Here is a 16,040-nt window from a genome sequence, read left to right as displayed (position 1 = left end):
GTCAGATGTGATGGTGCAGTGGGTTAGTGGGTTCCTCCTGGTGCACCACAGCTTCACTGAAGGTCCTGGACCATGAGAGCACTAATTCCATTGACTAGCTGTCCCATTCCTCAGACCTGAAGCACCACAGACTGCCCAATAGCTCACTGATGCCTTGTTCCAGGTTTGGGAGTACAACCCTCAAGACGACATCCACTGCAGGATTGCCAGGAGTGTGTATTTCCATGTGGGGACTATGGACATGGCTGAGCCACATGAGCCTGCTTAAAGTTTCATTTTTGGTGTGATTTTGTTCTCTGCCAATGACATACTGACTATTTTGTTCCAAATCTGATGCGTGCTGTAAGTGTTCCATTATTTTTATTCAGCACTATGTTTTAGCTAAGTGTGTTTCAAACAGACGTCTCTGAGTTGTGAAATTAGCACACAAATTGAATTCTGTGACTTTTCCCTGTCTGATCTCTCTCTCCCAGCTACAGCTCGATGCATGCTGTTGGCAATGCGATAGGTCAGGAAAGCTTGAGGGAAGTTTCACCGGGCATGTTCACTTGGAATCAACGGTGAACTGTGAGCTTGTGAGTCATAGATCACGATCAATGTGACCTTTGCCTGTGACTATAAAAACTCACCTGGCAATCAGGATGAAATTTAAAGAATCTAACAGCAAAATCCTTAAGTTAAAGAAACCTGATTTCTTAGTAGATGTATTGAACCATTTGTAATTAAAAATAAGTTCTATTTAGCATTTCAAAATACAACTAATGTTAGCTGAGCTGTGTTAAAGCAGGGCTGTCAGACTAAAACCTGACCAGAGACTGCATCACTGCTCAATAGATCAGGGTTAGCCAGCAAATTCTAGTTTAAAAAAAAGAAAGAAAACTCATTTTATTCGTAAAATAAGTCCATCTGCTTTAGTCAGCCCTGCAGATCTGTGCTAATCCTGCTGTAAGTTTGATGATGTTTGAGTTTGGGCTGCATCTGACTCCACATCAGGTCCAGTGTCTCTGCTGGCCTGTGTGTTGTCGACAGGATACTGGCCGACCTCTTTTTCTTCAAATAAATATTTTGGTGCTGTGCTTTGGGTCATTGTCACGTTGTTGTAGGAACCCAGCAAACATGCTCCTTTGTCCATGTGAAAGCACTGTTAGCAGCACTGTGGAGGCCAGACCGGCTCCAGTGCATTGCCCACAGAAGACTCACGCGGTTGGGCCCGTATGGTCTAACCCACAGGGGTGGCATCGAGGGTTTTCTGTGGACAGGCCCACTATGGCATCCCACAGAAATGCACCTAAAAAGGCTAAACTGCTACGAGCCCCATGTGGGCTAGCCTACATGGGGTTCATGGTGGGGTGTCCACAGATGTTCCAACTCGGTGTCCCAGTGAACACACTGGATCACTCTTGCTGTCCTATTAATATTATTTGTTGTTTGTGATTAAATCAATTATTGTCGCTAATATATTTCTGATTGAGGTAATCTGAATTTAATTAAATACTGCTTTGCTTTCCCCTCTAAGAACAAGTCTATGTGTGTGCTAATGTTTCATCACACCTTTATGTTGTTGATAGTTCTAATAAAAAATACAGTAGCTTTCATAAATTAAATATTAGTACAGCTTTGAATCATTCTGTTAGGTTTATCCTTAGCGTTTGCAACATGTTACAAAACTCGACAAGCACACCTGTGCGGCTCCCTGTCAGGTGGTAATGATCACTAGAACGGCTTCATTACGGCTGGGAATTGATTCCATCAAACTGTCATTAAAGTGTTAATTGAAGCATATAATGCACCACTGCAAAAGCATCTACATTAGTTGTGTTTCTGCAGTCAGTTATTCTGGTTCTTACCTTGTTACCGTCTTTCTCTATAAATGTACTGGCAACGTAGTGTGAATGAAAAACACTTAACAAGAGTTAGCACCGTTTTATATGGATACTGGCCTGCAGGAGGGATAGTAACGGTCATGTGATTGACTGAGTCTTTTCTGTTAATCACTTGAACGCAGCGCCACCGCCTACTATGAGCCGCTTCATCATATCGCGATAGACACCGCCAGGCCACGGCGCTACCGTTGAGCAACATGGCGGAAGGTATGTGACTGATTTTTGGGGCTGTTTGACACACGCCCTTTTATCCGCGTGCGCTTATTTAACTATATCACCGAATCAACTAATACCGTAGCGGTGAAGGAAACCGTGCATAGTCCGTGGGTGAAAATGCGAAGCATCGCGACACTTTTTGTCACGCTGTTCTTGCCACTCAGAAGCTCTGTCGTTAGCTCTCGCTTATATTGCTAGCTGAATTGTGTCGCTACGAGTTAGCTTAACCAGGCAAGAGATGCACGTTTAAAAGGAGAGTGCTGATTTGCTAGGTCCTAAAAGGTGTATATCATCTTCAGTAATGTGCAGGTATTGCTGGTAAAGACTATTAAGTAAGTGTTAGCTTCATGAGTCTAATCAGACTGTCCAACGTTGCTTTATCTGACCATGGTCAGAGGTTTAACTGCTATGGTAAAGTTTCTTTTATTTATGAACACATCTTGCTATCAGTCGTAGTTAATGGAGAGTAAATGCAGGACAGGAGACTTGACAGGACAGGTTAAATGTCACTCCGTGTCAGTTATCATCTGGACCACCTGACAGGCACGCCATAGCCGACTACCTGCGTTTGGCCTAGACACAGGATGGTTGGCTCTGTGATTGTCCTTAAGGGAGATCTCCTGACCCCAGGGAACAAATACACCAGTCTGTGGTTAGCAGGAGAGAGGATATACGTGCTTATTTAAAACTACCCTACCTGTGTTCTGGTCGGTGATACAGTTTGAGAGCATTTTTTTGTATGTACTAATATTTTAAGATTTTGGGTCATTGCCACACCAGGTCTGCAAGTGATTTTGACCACAAGTCCTGACAAACAGATTTCAAGTTGCCTCAGACTTCTTTGTCTTAAAGCTTTAAAAAAAATGATTGAAAACTGTGAACCTGGAGAGGAAGACTTTCCTGATGCCTGCTCGACCGTTCTTATTTTTGGTCAGCGTTTTCTCACTTCTCAGTTGGTCCTCAGCAGCAGGGTTCAGGTTGGCAGCATACCACCCTTCCTGTGCTGAGCTGGTCATGTGGTTTTCAGTAACGCCCCCTTTCTGTTCCTCATGACCAGTAGCCTTCCCTGGAACGGTTTACAAGGGAGGACAAAGTAACGAGCTACCTCAGCATGTTTTTCTTCACTAAAACTTTACTGACTAAAAGGAAGGAAATGGGCCTCTGTGAAACTCTGGCTCTTGTGGGTTAATATTGTAACATGATGATGTGTAGAAAGTGCGTTTGACTTAGAAGAATAGCCTCGAGGTTTGGCCAAACAAAATTACTATCATTAGATTTTCCTTTAGCTGATTTATAAGACTTGACAGCATGGTCTCTGTCTGCCTTGTGAAGGGATTTTAAAATATCTGCAAATTGGCTTGTTTCTTAACACACACACACAGAAGTCAGCGTTATGAAAGTAGTCAGTGCTCAAGTAATGTTTCTTAAGCTTTTAATACTACATGCAGTCAACACTGCTGTAATAATTATCTTTAAACACTGGTGATGTTATCTGCAAAATACCAACAAAGCTTGTAACCTTAACCCCAAATAACGTCTTCTTTCTGTGTGTGCTTTGGACCACCCTACTTGTTTGTAGGTGAAAGTTTGCTCGCATCATGGAGCTCAGTTATAACCTGTGATTAAAGTAGGTTTTTCTAGCTCACGTTCCCTCACCCTGCCTCTTCCTTTTGCTTCATGTGCAACAGAGGAGGTGGCCAAGCTGCAGAAGCACCTGGCCCTGCTCAGGCAGGAGTATGTGAAGATGCAGCAGAAGCTGGCTGATACAGAGAGGCGCTGCGCCATGCTTGCCGCTCAGTCTTCTAGCCAGGGCACCCCCACCCCTGCAGCCGCAGAGACCTTCATCAGCCGTCTGCTGGACATTGTGGCCGACCTCTATCAGCAGGAACAGTACAGGTGAGGGTCATTTTTAGGGACGGGGGTTCTTTTTCTAGCATTTGTTTAAGGAGCCTGTGGGTCATCTTTTGAGTGCTGTGTGTTCAAAAATGGCTTTGAGTAAGACTAGAAAAGTGTAAATGCCAGACAATTTGTGGTTCCTAGTTAGTTTGTGCCTTATTAAAGCATTAATATGTTTAATATGGACATGCTTCTCAGTGATGAATGTGTTGGTTTTGCAGTGATCTAAAGGTGAAAGTAGCGGGGGAGCAGATTAATGCCCATAAGTTCGTGCTGGCTGCTCGCAGCGATGTGTGGAGTCTCTCCAACCTGGCTTCAACCAATGAGCTGGACCTGTCTGGTGAGCAGCTTTTAAAGGGCAGTTTGAACCAAGTCATTTTTCCCAGCTCAGCTCACTCAGTATGTTGATGGGTGATAGCAGAATATTTATTTTGGAGCACACACTTTCAAAGTCCACTGTGGGGGTGGTTTGTCATCGTCCCTGGTTTGTGACTTTGCGAGGGGACGTTTTTTGTTCTAATTTGTCTTAAAACTTTATTGGTTCTCAGATTGCAAACCTGAGGTTGCCATGGCAATGTTACGGTGGGCATATACCGACGAGTTGGAGCTGAGTGAGGACGATGCCTTTCTTATCGACTTGATGAAACTGGCCAACCGCTTCCAGCTTCAGCTGCTCAGAGAGAGGCAAGTATAAGTACTGCATACTGAGTTTTTTGACTGCATTGTTGATGGTAGTGGTGTCAGTTTTGCAAAGTGTATTACAATGCGACACATGTGACACACACATACATCTGCTTCTTGGCTGGGCCAGGTGTGAAAAAGGCGTGATGTCCTCAGTGAATGTCAGGAACTGCATTCGCTTCTACCAAACAGCCGAGGAGCTAAATGCCAGCACCTTAATGAACTACTGTGGGGAGATCATAGCCAGTCACTGGGTGAGTAACTTGAGCCACGTTTGTGCATGTCCAGCGATGAGTATGTTTCTGGATTGCATAAGCTCGTAAGATCTGAGAAGTCAAAATGGAACTGCCTGTTTTGCTTATTTTCTTTTCCTTTGTGAGTTTATTTTATCCAACGATTCTCATTGAAAATGCAGTCAAATCCAGCTTTCACTGTGTTTCCCGTGGATTTGTTTGAATAGTAGGCTGTTGACTGTCAGCTTCTGCCACCCCCTTTACTGTTGTATAGACTCGAGCTTTGATCTCAGTCTTTGACAAAAGCCAGCCTTTCTTCGTCTGTGATTTTTGAGGTCTTTCATTAGACGTTCTCCATCATGGGCCCGGTCTTTTGTGTGACACTGATCCTTTTATGTTTGTGCCTTTCATTAGGATGATCTGAGGAAAGAAGATTTCAGCACCATGAGTGCCCAGCTTCTATACAAGATGATCAAATCTAAAACGGAGTATCCTCTCCATAAAGCCATCAAAATTGAGAGAGAAGATGTGGTGTTTCTGTATCTCATTGAGATGGACGCGCAGGTCAGTTCTCCACACAAACTTCCCATGAAATGCTTATTTAGTGACTTCGTCACGGTGTAACCAGAATTGTACAAAACCACAACGTTTTGTTGTTGTTTTTTTGGTTTTTTTACTGGTTTTTATTATTACTTATTTTTTTTCAGTTACCTGGCAAGCTAAATGAACTTGACAACAATGGCGACCTAGCATTAGACCTAGCCCTCTCCCGGAAATTGGAAAGCATTGCAACCACTCTTGTGAACAACAAAGCTGATGTGGACATGGTGGACCAGAGCGGCTGGAGTCTGCTGCATAAAGCCATTCAAAGAGGTGAAGGGCTCCTTTCTACGTTACTTTGTATCGCCCGCTTGTTTCTTGCAAAAATGTATCAACTTTGTTACTGTGTGAAAAATGGATTTTGAGCTCCATAAACCTGAAAATTTTCCGTCTTCCTTCAGGCGATGAGTTTGCCTCCATCTTCCTGATTCGCCATTCAGCTCAGGTTAATGCAGCCACAGTGGGGGCTGTGGAAACGCCACTTCACCTGGTCTGTTCTTTCAGCCCCAAGAAACACTCTGCCGAAGTGATGAGCGGGATGGCGCGAATAACTGAGGCTCTTCTCAAGGCTGGAGCCAACCCCAACATGCAGAACAGTAAGGGAAGGTAGGTTACATGATACTTGGTTTATGACTTATATTGGACTGTAAAGGTAGTTAATTATGCTGTGAAGTATAATCATCATTCATTTTAGTCTTTTATTGTTTTTAGAACTCCTTTGCATGAAGCTGTGTCATCAGGGAACGAGCCGGTGTTCAACCAGCTGCTGCAGTGCAAACAGTGAGTTATGTTCTGCCTTCAAACGTTAGGCTTGTTTCTGACGTGTCACACACGGCAGCGATTCCCACGGAATATCAAATCGATTTGTTCCAGTAGCCGCGACACGCACGTTAAAGAAAAAATAACTCTGTATATATTTTGTGAAGTTAAACGGCAGTAATCAGCTGCCTTTTCATTTAGTTCCTCATCTACTGACACTCCACTGTCTTAATCTGCACTACGTCTTTGCCACTGTAGTCCTTGCTGTGCAGCTTTGCTGAGCGTGGCATAGCAGCGCATTAACCAGTTCTACTCCTGCTGCAGGTTCTGGACAGAGTTGCCCTCAAGCTCACAGCAGAGAGACTTTTCTCGCTAGCTTGAGTCAGTTGTATTGGGGTTTCTCTCCTGAGCAGTAGTTACACAGCAGCGATGACGACTCAGCCAAGCTGCCAATTGGGAAATGGGAGATTAGAAGCTGGCAGGTTAGGATTAGAGCCCAAAGTAAAGCCAGTATCAACCAGCATTAGCTTTTTATTTATAGATGTATCAGTATCTGCATTTAAAACAACCAGCAAAGTGAGACTAGAGAAACACCCTTCAACTGTGTTATGAGTGTTGTTTCACAGTTTGTCCAGCAGAGGGCGCTCTGACCCGTCTTTGTGTCGGTACTGGTCTTAAAGACCCAGTATCAGTTGGGCTCCAGTTAGAATCAACTGGAACTTTAAAAAAACAAAGCAAGTCTCCTACTAAAGTTACTGAGTCACACCTCAGTAAAGTCTGTGTGAAATGCAGTACATGAGGTCCTGCTGCCATAACTTGGTTATTGACCAAAGTATTAATGTACACTTTTATGCTATACTACCAAATGAAAAATGTTAGGTTTGTACTTCGTCAATCCTAATTTCCATTTCTCTTTGAACACACTGCAATTTTAAGCTTGTGTAACCTTAAAGATAGTGCTGTGTGTGTAACCTGGCCTTCTGTCTCCACTTTGTTAGGCTTGACCTGGAGCTCAAAGATCACGAGGGCAGCACAGCGCTGTGGCTGGCACTGCAGTATATCACCATGTCTTCGGATCCCTCTGTCAACCCGTTTGAAGACAATGCGCCGGTCGTAAACGGCACCTCGTTTGACGAGAATAGCTTTGCGGCCCAGCTCATCCAGAGAGGAAGCAACCCCGATGCACCTGACACTACCACAGGTTATTAACCTGCTTAACAACCTTTCTGCACATTACTGTCAAAATCCAATGCTGCTTGTGCCTTAAACATTCTCCTTTACATCCCCCGTTTATTGGTCACAGAGTACTGCCTCATGCAGAGAGCAGCGCTTGCAAACAATGAGGCGGCTGCTCTTTTCCTCGCAACTCATGGGGCAAAGGTCAACCACGTTAACAAATGGGTGCGTATGAACATTTGGTCATGAACAGACAGTTTGCTGCAGACTTTCTTTTTTCTTCTGACCCTTTTCTCAGGTCTATTAGGCCAATCAGTGTTTCAGAGACCCGTTGGCTCAGCTTATGGGTTTTATCAAACCGAGCCACGCGGTGACTGAGAGGTCATTGCAGGCTTGTTTTAGTGATTGTTGGAGAAAAGTAAAAAATATAGATTTCATAAAATAACTAATGCGCTGTAACATGCAGTGAATAACATCATAAATCACAAACTCTCTGAATGTCTCAATTTGACCTTAAATCAATGAAACTAACATAAAATCAATAATATTGTTAATCAGTCATAAGTACATGCTCGGTCCCTTTACTGTCTCTCAGGGTGAAAGCTCACTTCATACAGCATGTCGCTGTGGCCTAGCAAGCCTGACAGCTGAGCTTCTCCAGCAAGGGGCCAATCCTAACCTGCAAACACAGAAGCCTCTACCTGATGACCCCCTCGGTGTGGCCATGCAGACCCCCCTCCACATGGCCATCGCTCACAACCACCCAGATGTGGTCTCTGTCATCCTGGAGCAAAAAGGTCCGTATATGATTTGGGACTTTGTTACATCCTGTAACTAACCTGCAAAGCAAGCCAGCTCTGTGAAATGACGTGTTTACATTTGTGTGTAATGAACATTCTGACATTGATACTTGCAGCCAACGCACTACATGCCACCAACAACTTCCAGATCATCCCAGACTTCAGCCTCAAAGACTCCATGGACCAGACAGTTCTGGGCTTGGCCCTCTGGACAGGTATACAGCAAAATACCCAACAAAGTTACTTCTGCGTCATCAAATTGATCTGTGAAATCAATAATAGTGATTGTATTTGTTGATCTGTCTGTGTCAGGCATGCACACCATAGCAGCTCAGCTGCTGGGATCAGGAGCATCTATCAATGACACTATGTCCAGTGGACAAACTCTGCTCCACATGGCCATCCAAAGGCAGGACAGCAAGAGCGCACTCTTCCTTCTTGAACATCAGGCAGACATTAATGTTAGGTAATGATACCAATATACATGTAATTTTAACGTATTTCAGCAGATTACAAAATTCTTTTCATTCAGTTTTCGTTTGTTCTTACTCCATTTTCTCTTTGGGTCCCTCAACTACCAGGACCCAGGAGGGACAAACAGCACTGCAGCTGGCCATCAGTAACCAGCTGCCGTTGGTGGTGGACGCCATTTGCACAAGAGGAGCTGACATGTCTGTGGTGGATGACAAAGGTGACCCTCCACTATGGCTGGCTCTTGAGAATGGACTTGAAGATATCGCGTCCACACTGGTAAGAATGCACAGACAGACGGGTTAACGATGTTTGTTAGGTGTTTATTAGTCCCTTAGTGTTACGCTGACACTAACAGCTTGTTGTCAGGCTGGGTCTGTGGTTTGGATGTGGCAGGAATATTCTGCATTTCTCAGCATCTATGGCATATACACACACACACACACACACACACACACACACACACACACACACACACACACACACACACACGGAAATGCAAGGAAATGAATGCTGCCAATCAAAATAAGTAAATGGTTCTTAGAGAGAGAAGGGAGGTATAATTTTAGAGGGAGGTGGAATTTAAAAATACAAAGAGAAAGAACAACAGGATGTTTATTTCAATAGCAGGAGTTAAATTCTGGAATGAGTTAAAAGAAGAAATAAAGGTCAGTAGTGACATAAACCAGTTTAAAATAAAACTCAAAGACATTTTAAATAAATATAGGAATAAAGAAAATGCAATTAACCCAAGACAACAGTCAAAGTGATGTTTATTTTCTTTTGCAAATTAGTAAATCTAAATAGTTGTTTAGTTTTAGTTGAATATGAGAAAATATTTTTTGTGACGTTATGTTCTAAGTTGAAACCATTGTATAAGTTTTTGTTGTTCAAATTTAGATGAGGAGGAAATGATTAACATGTAAACCTCAGGGCTAAATAAGTACATACTTGTGCCAACTCCTTGATATTATGAAATGTTGGTGAATGTATATGTTTGAAATAAAAATGAACTGAAGTAGTTTAGTGCATTTCCACAGTTTTCACCGATAGGAATCCATCATGTGAAAGAAATAATTCTTAATATAATGATAGATGTGAGTGTCAAAACAAAGTTGCTGTGAATCGTTTGTATCCAGCAGTAAAAGAAGCTGCAGGAGTACCCACACGAGCAACAATAAAATAAGCCTCTGTCGGGTAGGATGTGGGTTTCTAGAGATTTCAGGATGAGTCTAGACCCCTGTCTGTTCTGTGTAGGTCCGCCACGGCTGTGATGCCACTTGTTGGAGCTCTGGGCCCTCAGGCTGCCAGCAGACCCTCCTGCACAGAGCTGTTGATGAGAACAACGAGGTCTCGGCCTGCTTCCTTATCCGCAGGTCAGCTACGTCTCTGTTGTTGTACATATTTACCTAAACTATAAATCGTTTGCTTGTTAAAATGAAGCAAGTTTCTGAATGTCGCTTTTATCTGATTGGCTTCAATTTAAGAAAGTCAACTGTCAACACGTTAGCAGCGGTCTTTACCAAAACTGAGATGTTTTAGAAAGTTAAACAGCCGATCTGTCTTTACTGTTCGTGTGTAGTTGTATCTCTTTAATTCCTGTCTCCCTCGTGTGTGTGTGTGTGTGTGTGTGTGTGTGTGTGTGTGTGTGTGTGTGTGTGTGTAGTGGTTGTGATGTGAACAGCCCCAGGCGGCCTGGCCCTAATGGGGAGGGAGATGAAGAAGCCCGAGATGGACAAACTCCCCTCCACCTGGCAAGCAACTGGGGACTGGAGGATGTGGTGCAGTGCCTTCTTGAGTTTGGAGCCAATGTTAATGCACAGGTTGGACCTGCATGACATCTTTACCCTGGGTTTAAACTGCACCACTAATCTTTGTTGGGGGGTTTTATGACACAATCCTGATTTTTAGAAAATGTCATTGCAACACGACACAACAGAGCAGCCAAAAAAAGCTGAACTAAAATCAGTGCGGCTGCTAGCAGAGGATAAATGGGAAAACAACAATTCAGCAAAATATAGTTTGCTGGCATTTTTTTGAGGGGGAACCTTTAAACCTGTGCCTGTGTAGTTACTGATGCCTGTGCAATCACAGCAACCCTTGCACATGAGATTATCAGTGGACAAAGAGAAAACTCGTATCATGCATTTTTTAAACAAAGAAAGAAGCCTTGGTGTGTGTAAGTGTGGCGTTTCCGCACATGCTGTCTGTTAATGCTGTATGTGTTTTTCTGTCAGGATTCAGAGGGCAGAACTCCCATCCATGCTGCTATTAGCAACCAGCACAATGTCATTATACAGCTCCTCATTTCCCATCCAGACATTCGTCTCAACATTCGCGACCGTCAGGGAATGACCCCCTTTGCCTGCGCCATGACGCACAAGAACAATAAAGCGGCAGAGGCTATTCTCAAGAGGGAGCCAGGTGCTGCTGAACAGGTAGGCGCTAGTTTGTTGCTGTAGCATTAATGAGTGTTGCAGTAATGACCTCAAACGTGTGCTTGTGTCCAGGTGGACAACAAAGGGCGCAACTTTCTCCACGTGGCTGTGCAGAATTCAGACATTGAAAGTGTCCTGTTCCTAATCAGCGTCCAAGCTAACGTCAACTCCAGAGTTCAGGACGCGGCCAAACTCACCCCGCTCCACCTGGCTGTGCAGGCTGGGTCTGAGATCATCGTCCGCAACCTGGTAAGAAACCCAGGATTTTCATGCCCGTTTGACTTGTAATGAGAAAAACACACTGCAATGGATACTGTTTTTATTTTCGGGGTTTCTCCTTCCAGCTGCTTGCTGGTGCTAAAGTGAATGAGCTGACTAAACACAGACAGACAGCACTACATTTGGCTGCTCAGCAGGACCTGGCCACGATTTGCTCCGTGCTGCTGGAGAACGGAGTAGATTTCGCTGCTGAGGACGAGAATGGCAATAATGGTACTTTACAGTATTTGTCTTGTTTTCACTGAAATGACTCTGAGATGGACAAAGATTACATTACATCTCGACTCGACGAATTCTTTTTGATAAGATCCGAACTGTCATTATAAATGCAAATATATCTGTATGTGATTATTAAGATAAGTGTATCTTTATCCTGTTCCTGAGGTGTTGCATCGTGTTTGACACAGATTATGGCTTCTTAGATTTGTTTTACAATAGACTGCTGCTAACTGGAGTTTCCTGCTTTGTTCACCTTTCAAAATAGAAAAAGTGACTGTTCTGTGGTTGGGATCTGGTCTGTCGTTACTATTCCATCGTCTTTGAGATTAACTGCGTTCTTTTCTCTGTGTCTCGTCAGCTCTGCATCTGGCTGTGATGCAGGGTCGCCTTAACAATGTCAGAGTCCTTCTCACAGAGTCCAACATCGATGCTGAGGCTTTCAATCTCAGGTGATTTATGCAGATACACATGAACGTACTGTATTAAAAACTATAATGTGGGAAAAAATCTTCTGACTTTTCATCTCATTGCGCGTGTTTAGGGGTCAGTCACCAATGCATGTGCTGGGCCACTATGGCAAAGAAAATGCTGCTGCCATTTTCGAGTTGTTCCTGGAGTGCATGCCTGAATATCCTCTGGACAAACCTGACAATGAAGGGAACACAGGTACCATGTTCGCTTTTTCAGCTGAAAGTATAAAACTGAAATATGGAAATCACTGGTGCTTTTCTAAAAGGATGACAGTGACATGCATGTTGTTGCAGTTCTGCTCCTGGCCTACATGAAAGGAAACGCAAACCTGTGCCGTGCTATTGTGAGAGCCGGCGCTCGCCTGGGAGTCACTAATAATCAGGGCATCAATATTTTCAACTACCAGGTTGCAACCAAGCAGTTGCTCTTCCGCCTTCTAGGTAGCTTTTTCATACCTAATTACCCCACAATATTATTTCAGTATTACAAACAACAGCTTCACAGGGAATTGCGTGTTGTGGTGATCTTTGGGATAATATTCGCCGCCTCCCTTTCCTCAGATATGCTTTCCAAAGAGCCCCCATGGTGTGATGGCTCCAACTGCTATGAATGCGGTGCCAAGTTTGGAGTTACAACACGGAAACATCACTGGTTAGTGCTGCAGCTTTTCTGTAGAAGCATACAGTAGATGCAGTATTCATTTTGTCTAACTGTACGATTATTCTCCTCTTTCCTTCTTGACTCTAGCCGCCACTGTGGGCGTCTGCTGTGCCACAAGTGCTCTATAAAAGAGATACCCATCATCAAGTTTGACTTGAACAAGCCGGTGAGAGTGTGCGATATCTGCTTTGATGTACTGACTCTGGGCGGCGTGTCGTAATGCCCCGGCCTGGGTGTCTTTCAACTTCTGGCTCCAACTGTGCCAGGTCCAACTTGGCACAATTATTCAGGCACACTGGGAGAAGGGACATGCTAACAAGAGAATCCCAGACAGTTGTGGACCATCATCTTTATACTATTCCAGTTTATAAAAAACTATTAATCTTTTAGAGGGATGTTGCAAGTAGGAAGTGAAACATTGTCATTTTGTTTCTGTTTCAAAGTATGTTGAAGTGAATATAAGTGGCTCTTCAGCTTGGTGATGACTGGACTGAGTTCAGTGACGTTTGTGCTGATTAGCTCTTTAATATCACAAGCAGGTAGCTGTTGTACACGGCATTTCAGTCCACCTTTAGAAGGGGTCTTCCCTTAAACATGCCGACCTGTCCAAATACAACAAAAAAATATCAACGCTATGAAATGAAACTCTACATTTGTGATAGGAGTTGAGGCTGCTGCCAACCAAGAACCGAGGACAAACTGGAAAATGCCCTTTGTTCTAAAGATCCCTGCGTTCTCTGTAATCTTTGAACATTTATTCACTATTTTGTGTTAACTGAGTAAAATGGGACGAGGAGCAGTCGAGGGGAAAGCACCTCAACTTGACTAGTTCCAAAGTGAATCAAACCTTTTCTGTTAAACTCACATTTTATATTACTTTACTGCAGACGTGATGGTGCAACTGGAAAAAATACGGTGGTGTTTTGTCCCCAGTTGAGCTTTATGAGGACGCCTCGGCCAAGTTGAATGGAAATGTGACCGGAGAAAGCCCATTTATCACCGAGAGCATTAGAAACCTCTCCAAAACATGAAGTAACCCCCCCCAGTTACTGAAATGCCTAGTATGCCTATGCATGTCATTTAATTTGTAGCCTTTAAGTCATGGTTATAATTTTAAAATCAGCCACCAAATGATTACATTCCATTTCGGACCTACCGTGAGGTCCTCGACGGTAGTCCTCATCTTAATCCCACGACGTTGCCTCGTGTCAAGTTGTCGTCTTGACCCCATCACATGTAATGCTTCTTGATTTCTAAGCCTAACAGGTGCACTTTATCAAGTTCACGTGACATTTCTGATCATTGGGGAGAATGTGGAGTAAGAGGGATGGCCACGTAGTGGGGCCTCTTCAAGTATTGTTAAATTGTACAGATAAATGTGTGATATTTTTGACCACTACAACTGTTTTGTACTTAAATGCAGTTTGTGCTTGTCATTGTGACAAACCTAAATCTTGCCTCTGTTAATCTTTTATGCACATTGTTTAATCTTTTATGCACATTGTATTGTATCTGTATGCTCAGATATCTAGCTCGTCTCTTCCTGGTGTATTCTTTTAGGGAAAAGGAGGACAACTTTACATAAAGGTCATCAAAAAATGCTTTGAGGTTTCTTGATTTGGTCTCTTTATTGTCAAAAAATTCAGTTACTAGCCAAAGTGTGTTTCTGAGTTCAGTGCTGCTAAGAAGCAGCTATGAGTGGGTCCATTCTCTGGGCTGACCGGTCTAGTGCGCTCCCACAGAGCATGACTCGGCATGTGCAGGGCAGCCGTCGTATTTCTGCAGGTTGGGGTCTTCCTCTGCCGTGATCGGGTCTTCAACACAGACACAACGAGCGCCAGTGGCGCCAGGAGAGAAGAGCTTCCGTGGCACGCCTGCCCAGTGTCTCACCACTCCACCACTGCAGGAAATAAAGAAATAAACTCAACCCTGTATCTCCTGATGTGCACTCCTCTCGCCCACTAGTGTCAGAAATGCTGCATTACACATCAGTAGGATAATACAACATTGACTTCATTTTCGATTAGGTGCATACCTCTTAGTGGAGCACCAGAATCTTCCTCCACTGGCAGCAGTCCATTCTGAGTTGCAAGACGGAAAGCGAATCCTCTCAGCCTCAGACTGAGCCTTGAGTTTCTTACCCTCTGCTAGTGATGCTTCTACTCTCAACAGGCCCTCTGTGGGCTCTCCGGCCTCGTTATAGAACCGACCTATTAATACACCTGTATTCAAATGTTGGATACCAAAACATTAAATAAAAGCTTTCTGGGATGTTTCCATTTTCTGACAGCTTTTAAGGTAAAATTATCTTCACTAAGTGTATGGTCATATCCTAGCTGCAATTTGCTCCATGAGTAAAGTAGTAATAATATTCAAGTCAATTAACAAAGGAACTGTTGTTAAATTTTAAAGTAACCTTCTGCACTCGGTCATTATAGTGAAAACAAACGTTGTATACTTTGCTTCTGTTATATGCACATCATAAACCAAAAATATCTGTTTGTTTCCGAAACACAACCAAGCACACTTGTAGCAGTAACAAGAACATCTATTTACTATGACGGCCACCTGGAGCTGTTCCACTAAATGATTGGTGGAAATCACATACCCACATTTTGGTAGTCCCTCTGGTAGAAGGCCAGCCAGTCGTACAGCGCAACCACCTCTAGGGGGGACAGACTCGACACGTCATCTGTCAGCCCACTCTCTGTGAAGTCTCCGGTGATGAAGGCCAGTGAGGCGTCTTTGCCTGAAAGTACAAACACACATTTAGCCAAAGGCGGAATATCGAGTACTATTAGGAGTACCACACATGGACTCCAGGGTCGTCAAAGAAAGCTGGGGATCACCTGCCATAAAGTGATAAGCGCCACCAGGTCCATAGTGCTTTTCTCCCTTGTGTACATCAAAAACCTGCCCCAGTATGGCCAGGTATAGCCCCTTGCTGCCCTGCTCCCCATCGTGCAGCGCTAACTCACTCCTGCTTAGGAGTCTGAGCGGTGACCCCTTTGATGACTCAATGCCAAACATAGCTGACCAATCAGGAGGGATGAACAGCACTGCCAGCGTCGCGGATAAAAGCGCGACCACCACATAGCTGAGCATGCTGCTTTATTAAAGCTCCTTTTCTTTAAGCTTTACATTCAGTTCACGTCGCACACCTCACAATTACTCGGTGGCAGCACAGGTGCTTCCGTGAACGGACACACCAAACCACAGCGCGTGCGCGAACTACGAACGCAAAGGACGTTGCGGCCG

At 43.9% G+C, this 16,040-nt stretch overlaps 2 protein-coding genes across 4 annotated transcripts; one reads left to right on the top strand and one right to left on the bottom strand.

Moving 5' to 3' along the window:
- The first annotated feature begins 1,869 nt into the window (after positions 1–1,869).
- ankfy1 (ankyrin repeat and FYVE domain containing 1) lies at positions 1,870–14,146 on the top strand. Of its 2 annotated transcripts, none has more exons than XM_003458045.5 (25): positions 1,870–2,090; positions 3,788–3,995; positions 4,217–4,335; positions 4,544–4,679; positions 4,807–4,930; positions 5,324–5,473; positions 5,617–5,782; positions 5,911–6,115; positions 6,221–6,289; positions 7,267–7,469; positions 7,572–7,669; positions 8,040–8,241; positions 8,361–8,459; positions 8,557–8,710; positions 8,826–8,994; positions 9,973–10,091; positions 10,382–10,538; positions 10,953–11,153; positions 11,226–11,402; positions 11,498–11,645; positions 12,010–12,100; positions 12,193–12,317; positions 12,416–12,562; positions 12,683–12,773; positions 12,870–14,146. In XM_003458045.5, exons 1-25 carry the CDS (start codon positions 2,081–2,083, stop codon positions 13,000–13,002), a joined length of 3,501 nt encoding a protein of 1,166 aa, XP_003458093.1. In that variant the 5' UTR covers positions 1,870–2,080; the 3' UTR covers positions 13,003–14,146. The 2 variants fall into 2 exon arrangements, with proteins under 2 accessions (XP_003458093.1, XP_005463049.1); XM_005462992.4 differs by lacking the exon at positions 1,870–2,090 and adding an exon at positions 2,180–2,431.
- A 33-nt stretch (positions 14,147–14,179) lies between these two features.
- Positions 14,180–16,021, bottom strand: cyb5d2 (cytochrome b5 domain containing 2). Of its 2 annotated transcripts, none has more exons than XM_005462994.4 (4): positions 15,632–16,021; positions 15,391–15,531; positions 14,818–14,992; positions 14,180–14,682 (listed from the first exon to the last, which is right to left on the bottom strand). In XM_005462994.4, the coding sequence occupies exons 1-4, from the start codon at positions 15,885–15,887 to the stop codon at positions 14,508–14,510; spliced, it is 747 nt and encodes a 248-aa protein (XP_005463051.1). In that variant the 5' UTR covers positions 15,888–16,021; the 3' UTR covers positions 14,180–14,507. The 2 variants fall into 2 exon arrangements, with proteins under 2 accessions (XP_005463051.1, XP_003458092.1); XM_003458044.5 differs by having other exon boundaries at positions 14,201–14,682; positions 14,818–15,004.
- Between the last annotated feature and the right edge of the window lie 19 nt (positions 16,022–16,040).

Source organism: Oreochromis niloticus, linkage group LG10 (genome assembly GCF_001858045.2).
Source record: "Oreochromis niloticus isolate F11D_XX linkage group LG10, O_niloticus_UMD_NMBU, whole genome shotgun sequence".
Lineage (NCBI taxonomy): Eukaryota > Metazoa > Chordata > Actinopteri > Cichliformes > Cichlidae > Oreochromis > Oreochromis niloticus.
The sequence above is the reverse complement of the archived record's forward strand: the minus strand, read 5'-3'. Positions and strand labels throughout refer to the sequence as shown.